Here is a 24,546-nt window from a genome sequence, read left to right on the forward strand (position 1 = left end):
AGATAGTTTTCCAGCAGGAAAACCTTTCGTTATTACCAGTGAGTTACTGGGAAACATGGCACAGCCCGAAGCTTGGATTACTGGTTGTCTTAACAGTTGGCAGCTATAAGGTGGCGACTTCAGGCAAAATCTAAGGAAAAGAGAAATGCAGTGGTTGCAAAATCTGCCTGAAGTTCAGTTTGAGGATGTCAACTGGAAACCCTGCTTGGGACTTAATGATTTGTACAGCTTTAGGATATTGCAGTATACAGACAGACTTATAAGTGGGGTTTAATTTCCTTCATTTTCCCCAATACTGCAAAGAGAGAATCATGCCTCCCCACCATTGCTACTGGACAGGAGGCCATTACTCCCCCAGCGATGGAGGTGAATGGGGGTCAGAGCCGGGCTCAGTTCAAGCTCTTACGTTTCAGCATTTTTACAGCCACTTTGGTGGCTGAGTCCTCTGTGCCCAGTCCATAGGCAGTGGCCTCGACCACCTTCCCGAATGCTCCAGCTCCCAGGATCTTACCTGTAAAGAGAAGGTTGCAGGCAGTTAGTTACAGGGCTGTCAATAGAACAGGATGATACAGTACCACGAGGGTCCAGGTTCAACCTAAGAGGGCTCAGTATTGTCCCCAGTGTCACGTATATCAGCTGCTTGAGCCCTGACCTCTGGCATTCCCTCCCTAACCCTCTCTGCTTCTCTTGATCTTGGGGATGCTGTTTAACACTTTTTGATCCTCTGTCTTCGCATCTCTTCCGTGTCTTGGTGTCCAATGCTGTCACTCCTGGTCACTTTGCAACATTTTACCGCGCTAAATGATAGTTGTTGGTGTTCTCACGGGGAAATGTTCCCTGCACTGGGAGAAATTAGAGATGCCATTGGGCACTTCACACGGAGCAGACAAACGTACACACCGGCCTCCTGCCCTCATCTCACCAACCGTGACTTTAAATGGCAGATACCAACAGTACTGTCCCTGAGCCAATAAGGTCTTGTTTAAAGGCAATGGCAAAATCTGAACTAATTAATGCACAGTCAAAATTGGACTCGATGTCACCAAACGCAATGTTACCACTAGGCCCTAGTGGTTTCTCTCCAGCCCCAACAGTACAGCGGGGGATAGACATTGACTGTTCTCGGTGGTAGCACGGTGGCTCAGTGGTTAGCACTGCTGCCTCACAGCACCTGGGCTTGATCCCATCCTCAGGTGACTGCCTGTGTGGAGTTAGTACATTCTCTCCGTGTCTGCATGGGTTTTCTCCGGGAGCTCTGGTTCCCACCCATGTACCAGAGGTGTGCAGGTTAGATGGACTAGCCATGCTAAATTACCCACAGTGCCCAGGGATGTGAAGGCTAGGTGGGTTAGCCATGGTAAATAAAGTGTTAGAGGGATAGGGTAGGGAGGTGGGTCTTGGTGGGAGGGTCCGTGTGGACCTGATGGGCCGAATGGCCTGCTTCCACATTGTAGGGATTCTATGATGATTCTAGCCCAGTGACTCTACCACCACAAGTCTCCCTCGCCTCAAAGCTTGGAGCTGGAGAAGAGGAAAGCAGAATTAGGAACATTTGATTGTCAATGGAAAGCACTTTGAGGAGATCCTGTCCATACCCAAGCGGAGTTTCTCCCTGGGGAACTCCCATTTCTCGTTGTATGGGAGCTGGGTGGGGTCAATGAAGGTATAATCATTCCCGTGCACCGCCTCGATGATCTTCCAACGGACCTCATACGTTGGTCTCTAGAATCACAAGAGTTTTGATGATGAAGAATGAGTCAGAGCATTTCCCGCTTGGAAATCAAAGAGTAAAGGGATGTGGAACTGACCTGTTTGTACTTGTAGAGCAGCAGGAGAAGGAAGATGAGCAGTAGGACTGCTACAGACACTGCACCTGACAGAAAGGGAGTGAACAGAGCGTTTGTGGTTGGGTCACCTGTGGAAATAAAGGACAGAAAGCTGTTTCAAACAGGCATCCGGATCGTCCAAAACAGACTCAGCAGCGTCGAGTCCAGTGGGTAGACCTCAGCTGGAGTACAGTTCTCGGCCCTATATTTTAGGAAGCATTTCAAAGAGGATATAGAAGAGATTTACTAGAATGTACCAGCACAACATAGATCCCAGAGGAAATGAGTAGTCAGAGGAAAGCTTTGATCACCTTTAATTGTGAGGCCATCACCTTTTAAAGTTCGTGGAGGGCAGGCTCACTCATAATTTAACCCCTTCAACCTCAGCACCTCCCCCCTCCCCCTTCCCCCCAACCCCCAACCCAGGGCCAATATCTTCTTTCTGAGCTGTGTGGGAGCACCAGAAGGGAACACAATGATCCAGGTCTTCCAATCAGGTTATTGCTCTGATCCTACGTTCCCACGTGTCCAACGTTGCTTCCTGTTTCTGGATGGGTCAGAAATGCAGGGTCACAGGGAGGGAGGGTGAAATAAGAGGGAACAAGGTGGAGAGATCATGACACACACACACCCTTTTCTTTACGACATTAAGTTGGTATAAATGCCCTGTGTCAATGTTACTGAAGAAGACAAATCAAGTGCTGGCCTTCATTGCCAGAGCCTTCGAGTACAGGAGCAGGAATATCTTGCTGCAATTGTACAGGGCCTTAGTCAGACCACACCGGGAGCACGGGTGCAGTTTTGGTCTCCTTATCTGAGGAAGGATGTTCTAGCGATGGGGGGAATACAACAAAGGATTACTGGACTGATTCCTGGGATGGCAGGACTGACCTTTGAAGAGAGAATGGATCAGTTAGGATTCTATTGCCTGAGTTTAGATGAATGAGGTGAGATATTATAGAGGCCTATAAAATTCTACAGGATTAGATAGGGTAAATGCAAGAAAGATGTTCCTTATGTCTGGGGAGTCCAGAACTAGGGGGTCACAGTCTAAGGACACAGGGTAGGCATTTAGGACTGAGACAAAGAGAAATACTTTCACCCAGAGAGTGGGGAGCTGTGGAATTCTCTGTCACAGAAAGAGGTTGAAGCCAAAACATTGAATGTTTTGAAGAAGGAGTTAGATATCATTTTTCAGCCAAAAGGGATCAAAGAGATACCGGGAGAAAGTAGGAACAGGAATGATCAGGCTTGATCATATCAAATGGGATAGTAGTCTTGAAGGGTGAAATGGCCTAGTTCTGATCCTATTTTCAATGTTTCTATGTTTCTAGTGAATGGGATGAATGGATGATGGAGTGGAGGGGCAGTGGAAGGGTAGGTAGGTGGCTGAGGTAGGTGGTAAATTGTGTAAGCTGGGCAAGGTGGGTAGCATTGGAAGGTGGATGAGTGGGCAGGTTTATCAGGAGGAGGGGCAGTTCTCAGATGATGCCAGGAGGGATAGGCACATTTAGAGCTAACCAAGTTGGTTTGGGGTTGGGATGTAGTCACGTGTATGGGGCTAGTCAAGTCTGGTCAGGGTTGACAAGATGGTAAGGGAAATGTAGTCAAGTCAAGTCATTTCAGGTTGATTGGATGGAGAGGAGGATGGTCTGAGGGTTGGGGGGGGGATTAGTCAGGAGCCTTTATTGGGTCTGGAGTACTGCTCAGCATGAGTGACTGTGGGGGTGCAGAAGGGGTTAGTTGCATAGTTATCCATGAGTTAACTAGGATTGTCCTGTCTAATATCTCCTGGGTCCTATCCAGTATGTTGGATTTGTCTGAAGTTCTAACTTTGAGGACTGAAGACTACTGTGCCAGATCCTGGGAATTACCCCTTGGAAGTTTAAAATCTCTCGCTAGTCCCATGGAGATCCATATGTTGGGGTTTCTGCAGGGTCCTGCAGCTCACACATCCAATCTAGAGACTGGAGCATCTGGGCAACTATCCTAGATGAGTGCAGCAGAGTTCTGGAAATTGTCACATAAACCCACTTCATTCCATTAGACGAGACAGTGGCTCGATGGTTAGCACTGCTGTCTCACAGCACCAGGAACCCAGGTTTGATTCCAGCCTTGGCGCAACTGTCTGTGGAATTTGCACATTCTCCCTGTATGCCCTTCCTCCTACAGTTCAAAGATGTGTGGGGTTAGGTGAATCGGCCATGCTAAATTGCCCCTAGTGTCCAAGGATGTGCAAGCTAGGTGGATTAGCCATGGGAAATGCAGGGTTATAGGATATAGGGTAGGAGGTATGTCTGGGTGGCATGCTCTTTGGAGGGTCAGTACGGAGTCAATGGGCCAAATGGCCCTCTTTCACACTGTAGAGATTCTATGATGCATAGAGATAAAGATCAACATTCCATTACCTCTTCAATTCATTTTGGTGTGTTGTTTTCACAACTAATTTCTGCAGTTGGAGCACTATGTAACAGTTCTCAACCACAGTTCCGATCCTTTTAGAATAGATTCCCTACAGTGTGGAAACAGACTCGTCAGTTGAAACTTTATTGCTGGAACAGCACAACAGGTCAGGCAGCATCCAGGGAACAGGAGATTCGACGTTTCGGGCCCAGGTCCTTCTTGTGCCCGAAACGTCGAATCTCCTGTTCCCTGGATGCTGCCTGACCTGCTGTGCTGTTCCAGCAATAAAGTTTCAACTTTGATCTCCAGCATCTGCAGACCTCACTTTCTCCTCCAAACAGACTCGTCAGCCCAACAAGTCCACACTGACCCTCCGAAGACTAACCCACCCAGTCCCATTCCCCTACCCTATGTTTACCCCAGACTAATGCACCTAACACTATGGACAATTCAGCATGGTCAATTCACCTAACCTGCATGGCTTTGGATTGTGGGAGGAAACCGGAGCACCTGGAGGAAACCCATGCAGACACTTGGAGAATGCGCAAGCTCCACACAGACAGTCACCCGAAGTGAGAATCGAAACCATGTCCCTGGTGCTGTGAGGCAGCAGTGCTAACCACTTAGCCACCGTGCCGCCTTCCATTTAGATCCTCTCTCCATTTAGAAAGTAACCCATTGATTGTAGGCCCAACATGCCTGACATTTCCTCACGGAGAAGGCCACTCACCAAGGAATGAGATGGAAAAGGAACTTCCTCCAGCTTTATTGGCTGCATAACATTCCAGCAGGGAACCAGGCTTCACCTTGTGGACTGATAGCACACTCTCCACCTCTGTCCGCTCGTACAGAGTCTCAGAAACAATGGACGTCTTCTTTTGAGGTATCAGCTTTTCAAAGTTGATGGTTCCATTTTCCGTGCACCTGTGTTGAAAGAACAGCTTGAAGGTTTATGTGGGTCGGATTACCTGTTTACCCACAAAGAATGCTTGCAGTGTGGTGATTATCATCACTAACTCTCAGTTGGAAGCACTGGCTTCAAATCCCATCCATAAGACCGTACAAAATCGGAACAGGAGTAGGCCATTTGGCCCTTCAAGCCAGCTCTGTCATTCAATAGGAATATGGCTGATCTGATGTCCTTCACATCCACTTTCCTGCCCTTTCCCCATAACCCTTGATACCCTGACTGATCCAGAACTGTTCAGTCCCATGACCTGATGGCCATGAAATATGCATTCGTAACATGGGAAAGCAGGCCTGCAAGTCCCTTTACAATGTGCCTAATTGGCAGGTAGTAACAGTGGAAGCGATTTCTGTTCAGCTACATAATGGAAGGAAATTGGGGTTGGTTGGCTGTCTGGTATCAATCTGTTGAGACTGTTGCCAATAAATCAGGGTTTCATCTATTTTCCAGCTCAAATCTTGCCTCTGTAGTGGAGATCATTGATGCACAAATTTGTTCCTCTGAGACAGGTAAGAAGGGGTAAGACGAAGGAACCTTGGATGATGAGAACAGAGGAGCTTCTCGTCAAAAGGAAGAAGGTAGCTTACATAAGGTGGAGGAAGCAAGGACCTAGCACAGCTTTAGAGAATTACACGCTTGCTAGAAAGGAGCTCAGAAATGGACTGAGGAGAGCCAGGAGGGGGCACAAAAAGGTTTGGCAATAAGGATTAGGGAGAACCCAAAGACATTTTACTCACACGTGAGGAATAAGAGAATGATCAGGGAGAAGGTAGGGCCGATCAGGGATAGCGGAGGGAACTTGTGCGTGGAGTCTGAGCAGATAGGGGAAGCCCTAAATGAGATTTTTGCTTCGGTTTTCACCAAGGAAAGGGAACTTGCTGTAAATGAAAACTTAGAGGAGCTGGGAAACAGCTTGAACAGATTAAGATTGATGAAGATGATGTGTTAGAGATTTTGGAAAACATTAAGATTGATAAGTCCCCAAGGCCAGACCAGATTTATCCTAGGCTGCTCTGGGAAGTGAGAAAGGAGATTGCTAAGCCGCTGGTGAGAATATTTGCCTCCTCACTCTCCACAGGAGTCGTACCGGAGGATTGGAAGGAGGCAAATGTTGTTCCACTTTTCAAGAAGGGTAATAGGGAAATCCCTGGCAATAACAGACCAGTCAGTCTCACATCTGTGGTCAGCAAAGTTGTGGAAAGAGTTCTGAGGGATAGGATTTATGTCTATTTGGCAAAGCATAGTGTGATTAAAGGCAGTCAGCATGGCTTTGTGAGGGGCAGGACATGCCTCACAAATCTTACTGAGTTCTTCGAGGAGGTGTCAAGACAGATCAATGATGGTCGAGCAGTGGATGTGGTATATATGGACTTCAGCAAGGCATTTGATAGGGTTCCCCATGGTAGGCTCATTCATAAAGTCAGGAAGTATGGGATACAGGGAGATTTGGCTATCTGGATTCAGAATTGGCTGGCTGACAGAAGGCAGAAAGTGGTTGTAGATGGAAAGTATTCTGCCTGGAAGACAGTGTTGAGTGGGGTCCCGCAGGGCTCTGTTCTTGGGCCTCTGCTCTTTGTAGTTTTTCTAAATGACTTGGATGAGGAGGTCGAGGGGTGGGTTAGTAAATTTGCAGATGACACAAAGATTGGAGATGTCGTCGATAGTATAGAGGGTTACTGCAGGCTGCAGCACGATATAGACAGGATGCAGAGCTGGGCTGAGAAATGGCAGATGGAGGTCAACCTGTGTAAATGCAAAGTGATGCATTTTGGAAGGTCAAACTTGAATGCTGAGTATAGGATTAAAGACAGGATTCTTGGCAGTGTGGAGGAACAAAGGCATCTGGGTGTGCAAGTACTAAGATCCCTCAAAGTTGCCACCCATGTGAATAGGGTTGTTAAGAAAGCATATGATGTTTTGGCTTTCATTAACAGGGGTATCGAGTTTAAGAGCCGCGAGGTTTAGCTGCAGCTCTACAAGTCCCTGGTGAGACCTCACTTGGAATATTGTGTCCAGTTCTGGTCGCCCGACAATAGGAAAGATACAGAGGCTTTGGAGAGGGTGCAAAGAAGTTTTACCAGGATGCTGCCTGGACTGGAGAGATTGCCTTATGAAGAAAGGTTGAATAAGCTTGGACTTTTCTCTCTGGAGAGAAGGAGGAAGAGAGGAGACCTGATCGAGCTGTACAAAATAATGAGAGGAATAGGTAGAGTCAATAGCCAGAGACTTTTCCCCAGGGCAGGATTGACTGGTACGAGAAATCATAGTTCGAAGATATTAGGAGGAAGGTATAAAGGAGACATCAGAGATAGGTTCTTTATGCAGAGAGTAGTAAATTCATGGAATGTATTGCCAGCTGTGATGGTGGAAGCAGAGTCACTGGGGACATTTAAGCGACTGCTGGACATGCACATGGATAGCAGTGAGTTGAGGGGTGCATAGTTAAGTTACTATATTTTACATTAGGATTAAGTCTCGGCACAACATCGTGGGCCTAAGGGCCTGTTCTGTGCTGTCCGTTCCTATGTTCTATGTTCTATGTTCTCTATTATGACAACATGAGTTTAGATCTGCTTTTGGGCAGACAGCTGAAGAAGAGAATTCTCTGACTGTACAAGTCTTACCTAATTAAAGGCAGCTTCATTCAAAAAGCCAGGAGGAAACATTATGGTCTACATGAAAAAAGTAAACAGTTGTGTGTTTGTCACACTCTCTTCTCTCATTTCAGTTTATCAGTCGTTAAAATATTGGCAATGAAGAAGTGAAGGGCTGCTTCATTAACAGTCAACAATCATCCAAGCAAAGAGGTTGTCTCTTTTCCAATTAGTCTTGGGAATACTGTAGACAGTGAAGCACTCCCTCAGGACTGACCCTCTGACAGTGCAGGACTCCTTCGGTACTGACCCTCTGACAGTGCAGTACTCCCTCAGTACTGACCCTTTGACAGTGCAGGACTCCCTCAGTACTGCCCCTCTGACAGTGCAGCACTCCCTCAGTACTGACTCTCTGACAGTGCAGCACTCCCTCAGTACTGCCCCTCTGAGAGTGCGGCACTCCCTCAGTACTGACCCTCTGACAGTGCGGCACTCCCTCAGTACTGACCCTCTGACAGTGCGGCACTCCCTCAGTACTGACCCTTTGACAGTGCAGCACTCCCTCAGTACTGACCCTCTGACAATGCAGCACTCCCTCAGTCCTGCCCCTCTGACAGTGCGGCACTCCCTCAGTACTGACCCTCTGACAGTGTGGCACTCCCTCAGTACTGACCCTCTGACAGTGCAGCACTCCCTCAGGACTTACCCTCTGACAGTGCAGCACTCCCTCAGTACTGACCCTCTGACAGTGCAGCACTCCCTCAGTACTGACCCTCTGACAGTGCAGCACTCCCTCAGTACTGACCCTCTGACAGTGCAGCACTCCCTCAGTACTGACCCTCTGACAGTGCAGCACTCCCTCAGGACTGACCCTCTGACAGTGCAGCACTCCCTCAGTACTGACCCTTTGACAGTGCAGCACTCCTCAGTACTGACTCTCTGACAATGCAGCACTCCCTCAGTCCTGCCCCTCTGACAGTGCGGCACTCCCTCAGTACTGACCCTCTGACAGTGCAGCACTCCCTCAGTACTGATCCTCTGACAGTGCAGCACTCCCTCAGTACTGACCCTCTGACAGTGCAGCACTCCCTCAGTACTGACCCTCTGACAGTGCAGCACTCCCTCAGTACTGACCCTCTGACAGTGCAGCACTCCCTCAGGACTGACCCTCTGACAGTGCGGCACTCCCTCAGTACTGACCCTCCAACAGTGCAGCACTCCCTTGGTACTGATTGTTTGACAAAGCACGGCCTTGGTACTGCATTGCCTTGCTGCATTGTTAGAGGGTCTGCATGAATGGAGTGCACTCTGTCGGAAAGACTGTTAAACCATGAGGCCATTCATGTTCCTCATCATAATGTTATGCAGGGCCATAATTGAGGAAGAGCAGGCAAGTTCTCCCACACACCCTGATACAATGCCTTGACCATGTTCGACATTCCACGCTGTCTTGCTGTTGAGACTTTAAACCAAACTCCGCCCTCCCACCTAAAAGATGATTTTGAAGGTTCTGAGTCAATACTCATCCCTCAATGACACCAGTAAAAACAGATTCTTCAACCAGCATCACATTAACGTTCCTGGGATCCTGCTGTGTATAAATTTGGCTGCAATGTTTTCTTTGCTGCATGGTAATTGTCACCACCTTTGAAAGCTGCCTCACTGGCTGTGAGACACTTCCTGTGGTCACCTAAGATTATTGATAAATGTGAGCCTTTCTTCTTGCTTGCCTTTTTATCCAGGCCTTGTTTAGGCCAGGTTTTCTGAAATGCAACAAAGTCAAGGATAGGGCAGGCCTAGTTTGGGAATGTCTGTTTCAGGGATGTGTTCTGGGATCTAATACCAGGGCCTTTACAAAATAGGTTAACACTTGCTGAGTCCCACTATCCTCAGAGTGCTAAGTGGCTACTGCTCCCAGAATCTCCAATCTTACCTGTCTCTGTGCGCTGGACACTGGTACCAGTGAATGGATGGAGCAGGAAACCCACTGGCTAGGCAGCGAAATGCAGCGTCCTTCTTGTCACCTGCAGTAATTTGTTCCTTCTTAATGGTCACCGTCGGCTTTTCTGGGCAGAGAGACAAAGGGAAGGAAATGTTCATTCACGCTTTTTAAAAAAAGCCATCGCAGAGGCTTGAATAGAAAAACAAAATTACACACAAATGCAGTGCAAAGTCTTACGGATGGGAACTTGTATCTGAGAGGTCACTCCCTCATACAGCACTTTTCACGTTGGGGCAAAAGTGGGGATGTAATTGGACTAGTAATCCAGAAGGTCCAGCCTTGGGGGTGAGAGACGCAGGTTCAAATCTGGCCACAGGGCCTGGTGACATTTAAGTTCAACTAATAACTCTGGAGTTGAAAGCTGGTCTCAGTACCATGACAACTGTCAGCAAATTGTTGTTAAAAATCCATGTGGTCCTCTCAAATCCCTCAGGGAAGGAAATCTGCCATCCTTACCTGACCAGCCTACATGTAACCCACAGCAATGCTTTTTTATTTAATCACAGGAGGAAGGTGTCACTGGCTAGGGTGACATTTATTGCCCATCCGTAAATACCCAGAGGGCAGTTAACCGTCAACCACATTGCGAATCTGAAGACCAGACTAGGTAAGGATGGCAGTTTCCTTCCCTAAAGGCATTAGTGAACCAGATGAATTTTTCCAACAATTGACAATGGATTCATAGCCATCAATAGACTCTTAATTCCATTTTTTTAAAAATTGAAGTCAAATTCCACCATCTGCCATGGCTGGATTCAAACCAAGGTCATGACCTGTGTCACAAGGTTAGAAGTCCAATGATAATACCATTAGGCCATCACCTTCCCAAGTGGAAGTTGCTAACTGTTAACTTCCCTCTGAAATGGTCTCGCAAGCCACTCAGTTCAAGGGCAATTAGAGATGGGCATCAAATGTTGACCTTGGCAGCAAAGTCGACATCCCATGAAAGAATGAGTTTATTTTGCTAAAAGGTGCGTCAAGTAGAAAAAATATAGCAAACAGTGAGGAGAGTAGCAACAGACTTCAGTGGAGGTGTCATGACCTAGCAAAATGAAAATCACACCAACGCTAATTTTAAAACTTAATGCAGGGAAATGGGAAGTGATACATTCTGTCGGAGAAATAATACAAAAAGCGAGCTAAAAAACTTTAGAAACTGATAGCCTGGACCAGTGCCAGTGGTGGAGTGTGCTTGGTTATGTGGAGTATATCGAGAAGCTGCTGTTACTTGCCTTACAGAGACAAGATTTGACGGCAGTGTTCAAAATCAGGAAAGGCTTTACTTTATAGTTAGGGAATTTCCACCGGTAGGCAGGTGAACAAATAAAGGACTGAGATTTAAGGTAATCGGCAAAGCAGTCAGAATAGGAAATTAAGCGTATTCCTTTAAAGCAGTGAGCTGCTGTGATTTGGATTGCCAAAACAATGTAGGAGCAGATGTAGGCCATTCAGCCCATTGAGTCGCCACCACCATTCAATGAGATCATGGCGGATCTGATAATCCTCAACCTCACTTTCCTGCCTTTTCCCCATAACTCTTTATCCCCCTGCTGATTTAAAAGCTGTCGAACGTTGCAAGGACAGTGAAAACAAATTCATTAGTAACTTACAAAGGGGAATTTGGATAAACACTTTAAAAATTACTTAAAGAAGCTGTATTGCTTGGCTAAAGCAGGGGCATAAATTCAACTTACAGGAGGACTTCCCAAAGTGGGGGGGAGTTGAGACTCCAAGTGGATTGTGAGCTGAGATATTGGGATTATGAGTTCCATGGCTTCTGATGGGCCAAATGGCCTCTTTCTGTGTTGGAAGATTTCACAATTGCTCTGATCTCTCAGATGAACAGCTGGGGAACAGGGTTGTCAACCTCTCCACCTCCAACCCCACCCCTTCAACTCCCAGGACTGTCATGGAATCTTTAATAACAGAAGCTCCTCACCTCAAAGTGAATGACTGAGGGTTAACCTGCTAAAAGATCGTTAATGCTAGTAGAGAGAGGGAACGAGAAAAATGTAGCTTGCAGGGATGGGGCTGTCTCTATTTAAGAGAAATTTGGATGAATGCAGGTATTATGAAAAAGTAATGAGAATTTCCCAGGAGGCTAGCCAGATAGATGGGTTTAAGGGGAAGCTTCTGAGGAAGAAATTAATGAAAGAAACTGCATTTAGGATTCAAAGGAGAGGAGTGGATGCCATAAACATTGGTGTGGACTAGTTACCCAGAATTACCTTGCTATTATCTCTCCACCTATATATACCATGCCTGTATGCTTCCCTCCACTTCACCTGACTGAGGAGCAGTGTTCCAAAACCTTTTGATTTTAAACAAAGTTGTCGGCTATAACCTCGTGTCGTGAGAGTTCTGATGTGGACTAGTTGAACTGGGCAGTCATGTTACTGAAATTGAGGCAGGAAGATGATTGAGAGTAAAGAAAGGTTTCCGTTTGTGAAATCCCCAGTTTGGGAGGAGATGGTTGGAGCTGGAGGTCTAGCCAACCTGGTTATTGGAAAAGATTCTGAGAGAGAGTGTAGAGTGATCAAAGGATTGGAAAGGGGAGAGGTTCGAAGGAAATGAAGATGATTGAGGGTGTAGAGAGAGGCTGATAGAAAGTGCCCCGGGGGTAGGGAGACTGGTGTCTGAACTGCGCTCCATTCCCTGCCAATAGGGAGTGGCTTGGTCTGGCTCTGAGGGTCTCTGAGTCACTTTAATGAGTTGGTGCTTACGATTTATCAATAAATGGAAGGTCAAGGATGAGTTTGCTTCTCCATTAGATGCAAAGAACGTGTATGTGCCGCTCTCACTTTCCTTCAACCGCACCAAGAAGAGAGAACTCTCATAGCTGCAAAACAAGAAAGGGTCACAAGGTCACAGCACTGAATCTTGCCTCTCTTCTATTCCCTCGCCCTCTCCTCCTCCTCCCCTCCTCTCTCCTCTACTTTTAGGCTCCTCATATTCTGAGCTATGGGGCAACACAACACCCATTCTGGCTCACATTTCGGTCATTGGAGAGTGATCAGGGGCAAGAACTCTATCTGACTGCGTCCTTCTCCAGTCTGGAAGTAGTCAGTCTAATGGCAACACACCATTCAAACTGAGATCAGATAGCTCAATGTGGACCAAGGAAGGAGCAATAACCCACAGCACCACACCAGTTGACTCCCACAAGCAATGTGGACACTATTTAATCTCTGGCACTGTGAGATAGCAGGGTTAATCACTGAGTCTTGGTGGAGCATTGAGGGACAGGCAACAAATTCTGGCTTCGTCAATAACAAATACATGCCAAGATCGATTAAACTAAATCCTGTTCCACCTTGATTCAAATTCAGAACTTGACTTACAGTCTCCACTCTTCAGCACAGGCTGGTACTATCTGGCCCATTAGGAACCACCGAGTAGGAGACTTGTCTACAAAATGCCTCACAGCACCAGGGATCCGGGCTCGATTCCACCCTCAGATGACTATCTGTGTGGAGTTTGCACACTCTCCCCCATCCGTGTCTGCATGGGGTTCCTCCAGGTTCCTCCCACAGCCTGAAGATGTGCAAGTTAGTTGGGTTGACTGTGGCTGAATGGTCTCTTCCTGCACTGTAGGGATTCCATGTGTTGGTCATTCAGGTTCCTGAGTTGCCCTCACAAGATAACCAATTACAAAATAGTGGCTCTCACCCACTGGCAACAGGCAATCGATGATTAGAGTAAATAAAAAGTTCAACTGTGTAACTCAGAGGAACCAGGCACCATATGTCTCTTTGTTGTTTTCTGATACAGCTTTAATACCAAACCTCCGGGCTTCCCCAATTGTGCTGTCAGGAGAAAAGATTCTGTCAATGTGACTCCGGGGCAGCCAATGCTACTGTGAATCTCCCACTGAGTGTTAGTAGCTCCTTTCAATTCTCACATTGTGTGCCCGAGCTGACCAACATAGAAACAAAGGAGCTGGAAGAGGCCATTCAGCCCTTTGAGCCTACTCCGCCATTCAATGTAATCAAGGCTGATCTTCCAACTCAATCCCCCATCCCCTCTTTCTCCCCTATGACCCCTTTACCTCTAAGAACTAGACCTAGCTCCTTCTTGGAAACATTCAATGTTGTGGCCCCAATTGCTTTCTGTAGCAGAGAGTGCCACAGGCTCCCTACACTCTTGGTGAAGAAATGTCTCCTCATCTCAGTCCTCAATGGCTTTCCCTGTATCCTTCGACTGTGACTCCTGGTTCTGAGCTCCCTGGTCATTAGGAACATCCTTCCTGCATTTACCCTGCTGAGTCCTGGTAGAAGTTTATTACTCCTTATTCTTTGAAACTCCTTACTGATTCATTCTCTCTTCATCAGGAACACCCTTCTGTGTCTACCCTGTTCAAAGCTTATAGGTTTCTATGAGATGAGATCAGTTCTAAGGCCTGATTCGTACTTCAGAGAAGGTCATGGAAATATACATGTTCCAAAATCTCTGAAGATTAACAACTTGGTCTCTCTGACTGGCCTCACAGTTCACCTTGCCTGTCCCCTTGGTCTCAGCATGGAGTGTCAGAAATATACAAGCTGTGAAATGGGGCCAAGGGCCTGGAACTTACCTATTGTGTTTTGCAAGGAATGTTGACTTGTGATCAGCACTATTATTCATAGTCTCATATATCCACTCATGCTCCCTTAGTTCAGGGTAGGCTTCAATTCTCACTTGGAGCTGGAGGCAATCCCCAGCATCTGCTTCCAGGACAGTTTCTTGATCAGTAAGTATTTGCACATAACCTTTCTCTGTCAATGCACAAGAAAGAATTGAGTTATTACCTGCAATTGACAGCCCCACACATGTTACTAAACAGTGGCTCAGCGGTTAGTACTGCTGCCTCACAGCACCAGAGACCTGGGCTCAATTCCTACATTGGATAACTGCCTGTGTGGAGTTTGCACATTCTCCCTGTGTCTGCGTAGGTTTCCTCTGGATGCTCTGGTCTCCTCCCACAATCCAAAGATGTGCAGGCATAGTGAATTGGCCGTGCTAAATTGCCCCATAGTGTCAGTCAGGGGTAAATGTAGGCTAGGGGAATGGATCTTGGTGGGTTACTCTTCAGAGGGTCGGTGTGGACTTGTTGGGCCGAAGGGTCTCTAATTGAGTGCATAAATTGTCACAAGCCCATATCTCCAGGGTTCTGTTGCCTTTTCCCCTCAATGTGTCGATAACTTAGTGAATGAGAATTCAAATCCCATGGGCATTTGACCTTTTATAAAAACACAAATTTGAAGATTTGGTTTCAGTTAGGGATGTTAAAGCAAAGCACTTAGAATATCACAAAGCAAAGAACCAGAGTCAATGTGGTTTTATAAAAGCGGGGTTGTGTTTGATCAAGATCTTTGAGAATGTAACAAGTATTGTGAATAAAGGGAAACCTGTCAATGTATGGTACTTAGATTTCCAGAAAACATTTCACAGCATATCACAGCAAAGATGGTGACACAAACCAGGAGCTCGTGGTATAAGAGGCAACAAATGGGGTTATGTAGAGGATCAGTTTGTTAACAGGAAACAAAGAGTAGGTTCAATTCAGTCATTTTTAGTTTGGCACAAAGCGATGAGTGGAATGCTGCAAGGATAAGTGCTGGGGCTTGATTTATATACAATTTATCACAATGACTGATCGGGCCAAATGTTGCTAAAGTTGCTAATGACTCAAAGACGGGTGTGAAAATAAGTTGTGACGAGCACCTATGTAAAGGACATAGATAGATTAAATGCGGAGGAAAAGGTTTGGCAGATTGAGTGTACTGCAGTGAAGCATTAACATGTCCAATTTGACAGGTAGAAAAAAAAGCATCACCGTGGGCGGCACGGTGGCAAGTGGGCGGCACGGTGGCACAGTGGTTAGCACTGCTGCCTCACAGCGCCAGAGACCCAGGTTCAATTCCCGCCTCAGGTGACTGACTGTGTGGAGTTTGCACGTTCTCCCCGTGTCTGCGTGGGTTTCCTCCAAATGCTCAGGTTTCCTCCCACAGTCCAAAGATGTGCAGGTCAGGTGAATTGGCCATGCTAAATTGCCCGTAGTGTTAGGTAAGGGGTAAATGTAGGTGTATGGGTGGGTTGCGCTTCGGCGGGTCGGTGTGGACTTGTTGGGCCGAAGGGCCTGTTTCCACACTGTAATGTAATCTAATCTAATCTAATGTTCCTTAAATGGAGAGAGATTGCAGTACTCTGTGGTACAGAGGGATCTGTGTATCCTTGTACATGAATCACAGAAGCTTGGTTGCAAGGACAGCAAGTGATAAGGAGGGAAAGTGGAGTATTAGTTATGAAGGGAATGGAAAACACAAGTATGGCAGTTTGGTTATGTTTGTACAGGATAGTGGTGAAACCACGCCTAGAGTACTGAGTGGTGTTTTGGATGTTTTTAACTAAGAAAGGACAAGACTGCATGAGGAAGAGTTCAGCGAATGTTTACTTAACTGATTCCTGACATGGGCTAATTACCCTATGAGGAAAGGTTGGACAGGTTAGACTTGTATCTGATGAAGTTTGTGGTTTTACTATATACTCGTCAATATAGTCCCTGGCACTTTACTCAGCGAGTCGTGAGTTCATGGAATGCACTGCCAGTAGCAGTGGTGGATTCTCCCTCTTTATGGGCATTTAGATTAGATTAGATTACATTAGATTACATTACAGTGTGGAAACAGGCCCTTCGGCCCAACAAGTCCGCACCGACCCGCCGAAGCGCAACCCACCCATACCCCTGCATTTACCCCTTACCTAACACTACGGACAATTTAGCATGGCCAATTCACCTGACCTGCACATCTTTGGACTGTGGGAGGAAACCGGAGCACCCGGAGGAAACCCACGCAGACATGGGGAGAACGTGCAAACTCCACACAGTTAGTCGTCTGAGGCGGGAATTGAACCCGGGTCTCAGGCACTGTGAGGCAGCAGTGCTAGAGACCCGGGTTCAATTCCCGCCTCAGACGACTGACTGTGTGGAGTTTGCACGTTCTCCCCGTGTCTGCGTGGGTTTCCTCCGGGTGCTCCGGTTTTAAGCGGGCATTTAAGCGGGCATTGGATAGGCATATGGAGGATAGTGGGCTACTGTTGGTTAGGTGGGCTTGGATCGGCGCAACATCGAGGGCCAAAGGGCCTGTACTGCGCTGTATTCTTCTATGTTCTATGTTCTATGTTCTATCTATGTTCTAATACTTTTTACTACTTTTTGTTTATTTACTATGCTATGGTTAACTATGTTTTACAAAATGTTAGCTAACATATATCACAAAACTTGATTTCTTGTTGAACGAGATATCTTAAAGTTTATTTACAAAAATGACTACTTACAGGGCTATGAGATCAAAAACCCACGCACATGGAATCACAGAATCCCTACCTGTGGGAGAAGGCCATTTGGCCCATCAATTCCAGACTGACCCTCTGAAGAGCATCCCACCCAGACCCACCTCGCCCCCATCCTGCATTTCCCATGGCTAATCTATCTAACCTGCACATCTTTGGACTGTGGGTGGAAACCAGAGCACCTGGAGGAGACCCACACAGATGCAGGGCGAATGTGCAAACTCCACAAAGACAGTCACTCAAGGCTGGAATCGAACCCGGGTCCCTGGCACTGTCCACCCCAGCATAACATAGTACAAGTTCTAACCCTCCTGACACTATTCTACATTACACAAACATAACTGACTGAATCCATTGACTCCATTGTACCAAGACTGATCTTGAAGCAGATACCTTTATACCAGAACATCACATGTTGTAACATCGTAAAGGTACATGCCTGTCTAGTCTGGAATCAATGCCATACAAACCCAATGACATTTTGGAACAATGACAGTCAATTTGCTGAAACATGGAATAGTGTAGGATAGATAGGCTTAAGATTGGTTCCTCAGGCCAGTGCAACATAGAGGGCCAAAGGCCCTGTAATGTTCTATGTTCCACACAAAATCCTGTTGAGGTTTTAACAGGGCTGTAGCAAAAGTATTTTCCCTTTGTGGGAGAGACTGGAACAGGTGGACACAGGTTAAAGTTAAGGGATTTTCCACTGAAGATGGAGAGAAGTAGACATTGTTTCTCTCCGAGTATCATGGGTGAGGTACGGTCACTGCATGTTTTTCGGGCAGAGATTGATCGAGCCTTGACTAACAAGAGTAAAAGGGTATTGAGGACCAGCAGAAAAGAGGAATTAAGACCACAATCAGATCATGATCTCAGTGACAAGCAGTTGCAGGGCTAGCTGGCCGACTGGCCTCATCTTGCACTATGTTTGAAAATTCATATCATTATGAAATGCCCAGGTTGTTGTAATAACACAACTGTGTGCACCCATTATGTACAATGTTCCAGATGGCACTAGTCTAACACTATGATAACAGTATCTTAACAGCTGAGAGAGTGTCATAAATTCCATTGGCGACTCTGATACATTAAAAAGATAACTGGAAATCTGAATGGTGATTTTACGACCTCAGATTGGATGGGAATGACAATTCAAAGCTAACTGTTGAATCAAGATTGTGTGATCTATTGAAAGAATGCTTTCATCTCAATTCCCAGGTTAGCCCAATGCTGGCAAAGCTGTTGGTCACATTGCGAACACCCCACCACCACCACCCCCACCCAGCGAATGCAGCTCAATCTAACACCCAGGAGGGAAATCACCCTAAAGCTAACTTTAACCTCAGTCCTAAACTTAACCTTAAACCAAATCCCAACCTTAACTTCAACCTTTACTTCAACCCTAACCACAATACTTAACTTTAGCCCTAACCCCAATACTTAACTTCAGCCCTAACCCCAATACTTAGCTTCAACTCTAACCCCAACACTTAACTTCAACGCTAACCACAATGCTTAACTTCAATCCTCACTCAAATTTCAACCCTAACCCCAAAATCTTACTTCACCCTAACCCCAATACTTAACTTCAACCCTAACTCCAATACTTAATTTCATCCCTAACCCCAATACTTAACTTCAACGCTAACTCCAATACTTAATTTCAAACCTTACCCCAAGAACTTAATTTCAACACTAACCCCAATACTTAACTTCAATGCTAACCCAATACATAAGTTCAACGCTAACCCCAATACTTAATTTCAACCCTAACCCCAATACTTAACTTCAACGCTAACCCAATACATAACTTCAACGCTAACCCCAATACTTAACTTCAACCCCATCCCCAATACTTAATTTCAACCCTAACCCCAATGCTTAACTTCAACCCTAACCCCAATACTTAATTTCGACATTAACCCCAATACTTAATTTCAACCCTAACCCCAATATTTAACTTCAACCCTTACCCCAATACTTAACTTCAACGCTAACCCCAATACTTAACTTCAATCCTAACCCCAATATGTAACTTCAACCCTAACCCCAATACTTAACTTCAATCCTAACCCCAATACTTAATTTCAACCCTAACCCCAATACTTAACTTCAACACTAACCCCAATACTTAATTTCAACCCTAACTCCAATACTTAACTTCAACACTAACCCCAATACTTAATTTCAACACTAACCACAATACTTAATTTCAACCCCAATCCCAATACTTAACTTCAGCCCTAACCCCAATACTTAGCTTCAAGCCTAATTCCAATTCTTAACTTCAACCCTTATCCCAAACCCTAACACCAAGCTTAACCTCAACCTTGATTTCAACCCTAACCCCCAAACTTAGTCCCAAATATACCTCTAATCAACATTCAAACACTTTAGTTTCCAACTCACCCCAGTGGATGGTTCAAGAATCTAATCCTAGTTTTGCACTAATCCTGAACCAAATCCTTAAACGTAAATCATAAAATCTCAATTTAGAAATCTGAGACTAGAGTTTTTTTTGAAAGGCCTGACAGCGTGAAAGACTTCGCCCAAGCCCAGACCCTAAAACTACCCACTTCTGGTGAGCTGTAGATACACTCCAATCCCAACTGCTAACAATAAAACCCAATCCCCATACGTCAAGACATACATGGAGCCCACCTTGAGCAAACAAAACTATATCCTAAACCGGGATTAACATAAGTGGAGTGCAGGAAGAAAACAACAGAAAGAGAGGCCGTGGGGTAAACATCAAGGCCTAACCACACTGAGAAAGTCCATCTCTGGGACAAGGAAGCTCTCCTGCCTGAGGCATCAGCTCCATCTCTAAACCTGACTCTTCAATGACACTGATTCAAGCCTGTTGGGATAATGCTTTCAAACTGCAGATTGGGAGAGAGGTCAGAAGAGGTTTGAAGTTGTATTTTCTTTGGGTAACAAGCATATTCACACTCATAGACGCATAGAATCTTTCTGAATCGAAGGAGGCCATTTGGCCCATTGTGATTTTGCCAGCTCTTTGAAAATGTAATTCAATTAGTTCCACACTCTTATTCATTCACGAAGGCTCTTCCTTTACAAGAAATTATCTATTGCCCTCATTAAAGATACCATAGAATCTGCTTCCATCGTCCATCTGGATCTTTCACATCAGATCCTAAAACCCTGCTGCAAAAAGGTGCTGTATTTCTTCAAGCCTCTTTGGTTCTGTTGCCAGTCATCACTTTGCTCTGTTTCCTCTGGTTGCTGACTCTCCCACCACTGGAAGCAATTTCTGTTCATGAAACCCTTCCTAATTTTGAAATCTTCTGTCAACCCTCCACTCGATCACCTGCTCTAAGGAAAACGACCCCAGCCCTGTTACAACGTTAACATTGCAAAGAGAGTGGAGAGAAGATTTGGCAAACTTTTTCCATTTTAGAAGATGATGGAAGGAAGGGTTTGGGCCAGGACTGTACTTTAGCACCACCTCTAAACATGTCACTGGCTACACCTCACAGCCCACCCTCTGGAGACATAGCCTTACCAACAACCCGCAGCATTGTTGCAGCACTTAGTGTCTCATTCTGCTCTTTCACAACGCAGGTGAAATTTCCCGAATCACTTCCATTCACAGCGTTGATGCGCAGTGTTGCTATCTTTGTGTATAGATGATCGTATTTCCGGGAGTAGGAGACAACGACAGGCTGGAGGGAGAAAAAAATAAAACCCATTGCAAATGTTTTTAAATGTCCCCTGAATTCCTTTGGGAGGACAGTGATCCACCATTCAGGCCATTAGAACAGCTTCTAACACAGCCCACGTATTTCCAAACTGAATTTGGAAACTACTCACCCATTTAATCTCCTTCCATGGACAACATATAGAGACATAGAGTCATAGAGATGTACAGCATGGAAGCAGACCCTTCGGTCCAACCTGTCAATGCTGACCAATTATCCCAACTCAATCTAGTCCCATCTGCCAGTACCCAGCCCATATCCCTCCAAACCCATCCTATTCATATACCCATCCAAATGCCTTTTAAATGTTGTAATTGTACCAACCTCCACCACTTCCTCTGGCAGCACATTCCCTACATGTACCACCCTCTGTGAGAAAAAGTTGCCCGTAGGTCCCTTTTATATCTTTCCCCTCTCAATATATTCTACTAACCACCCAGTGTTGGCATTTATTTTGAGAGGACTTCAATATAAAAACAGAGAAACTCTATAAGGGTCTGGTCAGACCACATTTGGAGTATTGTGCACAGTTCTGGGCCCCATATCTCAGGAAGGATGTACTGACCCTGGAGCGGGTTCAGAGGAGGTTCACAAGAACGGTCCCAGGAATGAAAAGCTTAACATATGAGGATCGCTTAAGGACTCTGGATTTATACTCGATGGAGGTTGGAAGGATGAGGGGGGATCTAATTGAAACTTACAGAATACTGAATTGCGTGGACAGAGTGGATGTTGGGAAAATGTTTCCATTGGTAGGAGAGACTAGGGCCAGAGGGCACAGCCCTAGAGTAAGGGGGAGGCCTTTTAGAATGGAGATAAGGAGAAACTTCTTCAGCTAGAGAGTCATGAATCTATCGAATTCATTGCCACAGAAGGCTGTGGAGGGCTGGTGATTGAGTATACTTAAGACGGAGATAGATAGGTTCTTGACTAACAAGGGGATCGAGGATTATGGGGAGAAAGCGGGAGAAAGGAGTTGAGAAACTCATCAGACATAATTGAATGGTGGACCAGACTCATTGGGCTGAATGGCCTAATTTCTGCTCCTAAGTCTTATGGTTTAATGTCTTATGGTCTAGCGTCTTAAAGAAAACAGTGCAGGAGCATCCACTGACAGGTTCAAGCTCTGCCCTATTCTGATTAGAAACAATTTGAAGAGAGGATTTAATTTCTATTTTACAGGAAAGGTGGTGGCATAACAGTCATGTCACTGCCTAGTAATCCGGAGATCCAGGTTATAATCCTGAGGATGTGGGTTCAGATCCCATCACAGCAGCTGGTAGAAGGTTAATCCCATCTGGAATTTTACGAGCCCTAATGACACAAGGGTAGTGTCCTGATCTCTGACTGAGGACACCACGATTCAAGTCCCACCTGCCTCAAAAATGTCTCTGAATGGGTTGATTAGAAAATATGTCGAAGAGTGTGGTGCTGGAAAAGCACAGCAGGTCAGGCAGCATCTGAGGAGCAGGCGAGTCAACGTGTCAAGCATAAGAATCTTCATCAGGATTCCTGATGAAGGGCTGTTGGGTGAAATGTCGATTCTCCTGCTCCTGAGATGCTGCCTGACCTGCTGTGCTTTCCAGCACCACACTCTCGACTCTGATCTCCAGCATCCACAGTCCTCACTTTCTCCCAGCTGATTAGAAAATATCTCAGCCTGGAATTGAAAGTTGGCTTCTCATTGATGGTGAACATGAAGCTACCATGAATTGCCATCTAGTTCATTAAAATGCAGAGTTATTCACTAAACAAGCATTAGTTTGCCAAAATTACCCAGCTTGATCCACAGTAATGTGTTCTATTACCCTCTGAGGTAGCATAGCCAGCCACTCAGTTCAAGGGCAATTAGGGGGGGATGGCTAAGAACTGTATGCCCTGCAGGGACACACACATCCCATAAAGGAATACAGAAGATGCATTCTAATTGCTGGAATCTGAGACAAATTTCACCCAAATAGTGCCTTCAGAAATGGTCAATGTGGGGGCGGGGCTTGGATCAGGATTCTGAGGTTAATGTTGTGTGCCTTTCCCAACACTGTGTTGTACCAGGAAAAGAAACCAGATGTTGACTAGGATCTGTTGAAGGCTCACTCAACCCGAAACCTTAAATCTGATTTCCCTTCATGAGGCACAGTGCCTCAGTGGTTAGCGCTGCTACCTCACGACGCCAGGGATCAGGGTTCGATGTCTGTGTGGAGTTTGCATTTTGTCCCCGTATCTGGGTGCTCCAGTTTCCTCCCAAGGTTCAACAAGTTGTAGGTTGGCTGGATTGGCCATGCTACATTGACCGTAGAGTCCAGGAATGTTTAGGTTAGGTGGCTTAAGGGAAATACAGTGTTACACAGACAAGGTAGAGGTCGGGGTTCTCTTCAGATGGCTGGTATGGACTTGATGGGCTGAATGGCTTCCACACTGTCGGGATTCTATGATGGTGATGCTGCCAGACCTGCTGAGCTTTTCCAGCAACTTCTGTTTTCGGTTTCGGTTTCCAGGCATCAGCAGTTCTTTCAGTTTTTATTGACTAGGGTTGAGCTGGAAAGGGGTAGGATGTTGGAATGAAAGTTTTTGGCCTGTCATTACTACTTTAATACAGGAGCCAAGGCATGATTATTCAATCTGGCAACTCAATTGAATAGAAATAGAAACTTAGCAATAGAAATAGGCCATTCAGCCCTTTGATCTTGCTACGCCTTTCCGGGTGATCACCCAAATTGAATGACAGCAACAGAGACAGAAATTGCTGGAAAAATTCAGCAGGTCCAGCAGCATCTGGGGGAAGAAAGCAGAGTTAAAGTTTCAAGTCCAGTAAGTCTTCATCAGGACCAATAGTATCTCAGAAAAAGTGATAGTTTTACTTGACCCAAAAACTGCTTGAATCCATGTAAGATTCTATAAATTCATTTTTTTTAGATTAGAATCAGTCTAAACATTATGGAACAGACAGTATCACACAGGGGAACTCACACTTTCAATACATTATGTGGGCTGACAGACACCAATTGTTAAAATTCACTTGAGAATATAACTTTTTAAAAGACGTTTTGCAATTTACATATGAAAGAACTGAAACCAACATAGCCATTCTGACAAATAAGAGACTGAACAAACAATCCAGGTCGTTTTCAATATATAATTTCAGTTACATCACACAGTAAACTTTTGCTATAAATTCTATGTTTTACAATCTTATGCTCCACAACCACCTGATGAAGGAGCAGTGCTCCAAAAGCTAGTGCTTCCAATCAAACCTGTTGGGTTGGTGGCCTGTGACCAGTGGAGTGCCACAAGGATCAGTGCTTGATCCTCTACTTTTTGTCATTTCCATAAATGATTTGGATGCAAACTTAAGGGGTACAGTTAGCAAATTTGCAGATGACACCAAAATTGGCGGTGTAGTGGACAGCGTAGAGGGTTACCTCAGATTACAACAGGATATTGACCAGATGGGCCAATGGGCTGAGAAGTGGCAGATGGAGTTTAATTCAGATAAATGTGAGGTGCTGCATTTTGGGAAAGCAAATCTTAGCAGGACTTATACACTTAATGGTAAGGTCCTAGGGAGTGTTGCTGAACAAAGAGACCTTGGAGTGCAGGTTCATTGCTCCTTGAAAGTGGAGTCATGTGTAGATGGGATAGTGAAAAAGGCGTTTGGTATACTTTCTTTTATGGGTCAGAGTGTTGAGTACAGGAATTGGGA

At 45.6% G+C, this 24,546-nt stretch overlaps 1 protein-coding gene across 1 annotated transcript in view; it reads right to left on the reverse strand.

Moving 5' to 3' along the window:
* Positions 1 to 24,546, reverse strand: part of LOC122556473 (mast/stem cell growth factor receptor Kit-like) — a 64,528-nt gene that overhangs the window by 14,041 nt on the left and 25,941 nt on the right. Inside the window, exons 3-10 of the mRNA XM_043703138.2 lie at positions 20,651 to 20,810; positions 14,366 to 14,546; positions 12,516 to 12,631; positions 9,724 to 9,856; positions 4,960 to 5,153; positions 1,809 to 1,915; positions 1,596 to 1,722; positions 407 to 511 (exon numbers count right to left, since the gene is read on the reverse strand). Coding sequence (XP_043559073.2) covers positions 407 to 511; positions 1,596 to 1,722; positions 1,809 to 1,915; positions 4,960 to 5,153; positions 9,724 to 9,856; positions 12,516 to 12,631; positions 14,366 to 14,546; positions 20,651 to 20,810 — 1,123 coding nt within the window. The remainder of the gene's footprint in view (positions 1 to 406; positions 512 to 1,595; positions 1,723 to 1,808; positions 1,916 to 4,959; positions 5,154 to 9,723; positions 9,857 to 12,515; positions 12,632 to 14,365; positions 14,547 to 20,650; positions 20,811 to 24,546) is intronic.

The sequence above is a fragment of the Chiloscyllium plagiosum genome, unplaced genomic scaffold, assembly GCF_037043375.1.
Source record: "Chiloscyllium plagiosum isolate Xiang-an unplaced genomic scaffold, Cpla_swu_hap1 HiC_scaffold_16, whole genome shotgun sequence".
NCBI lineage: Eukaryota > Metazoa > Chordata > Chondrichthyes > Orectolobiformes > Hemiscylliidae > Chiloscyllium > Chiloscyllium plagiosum.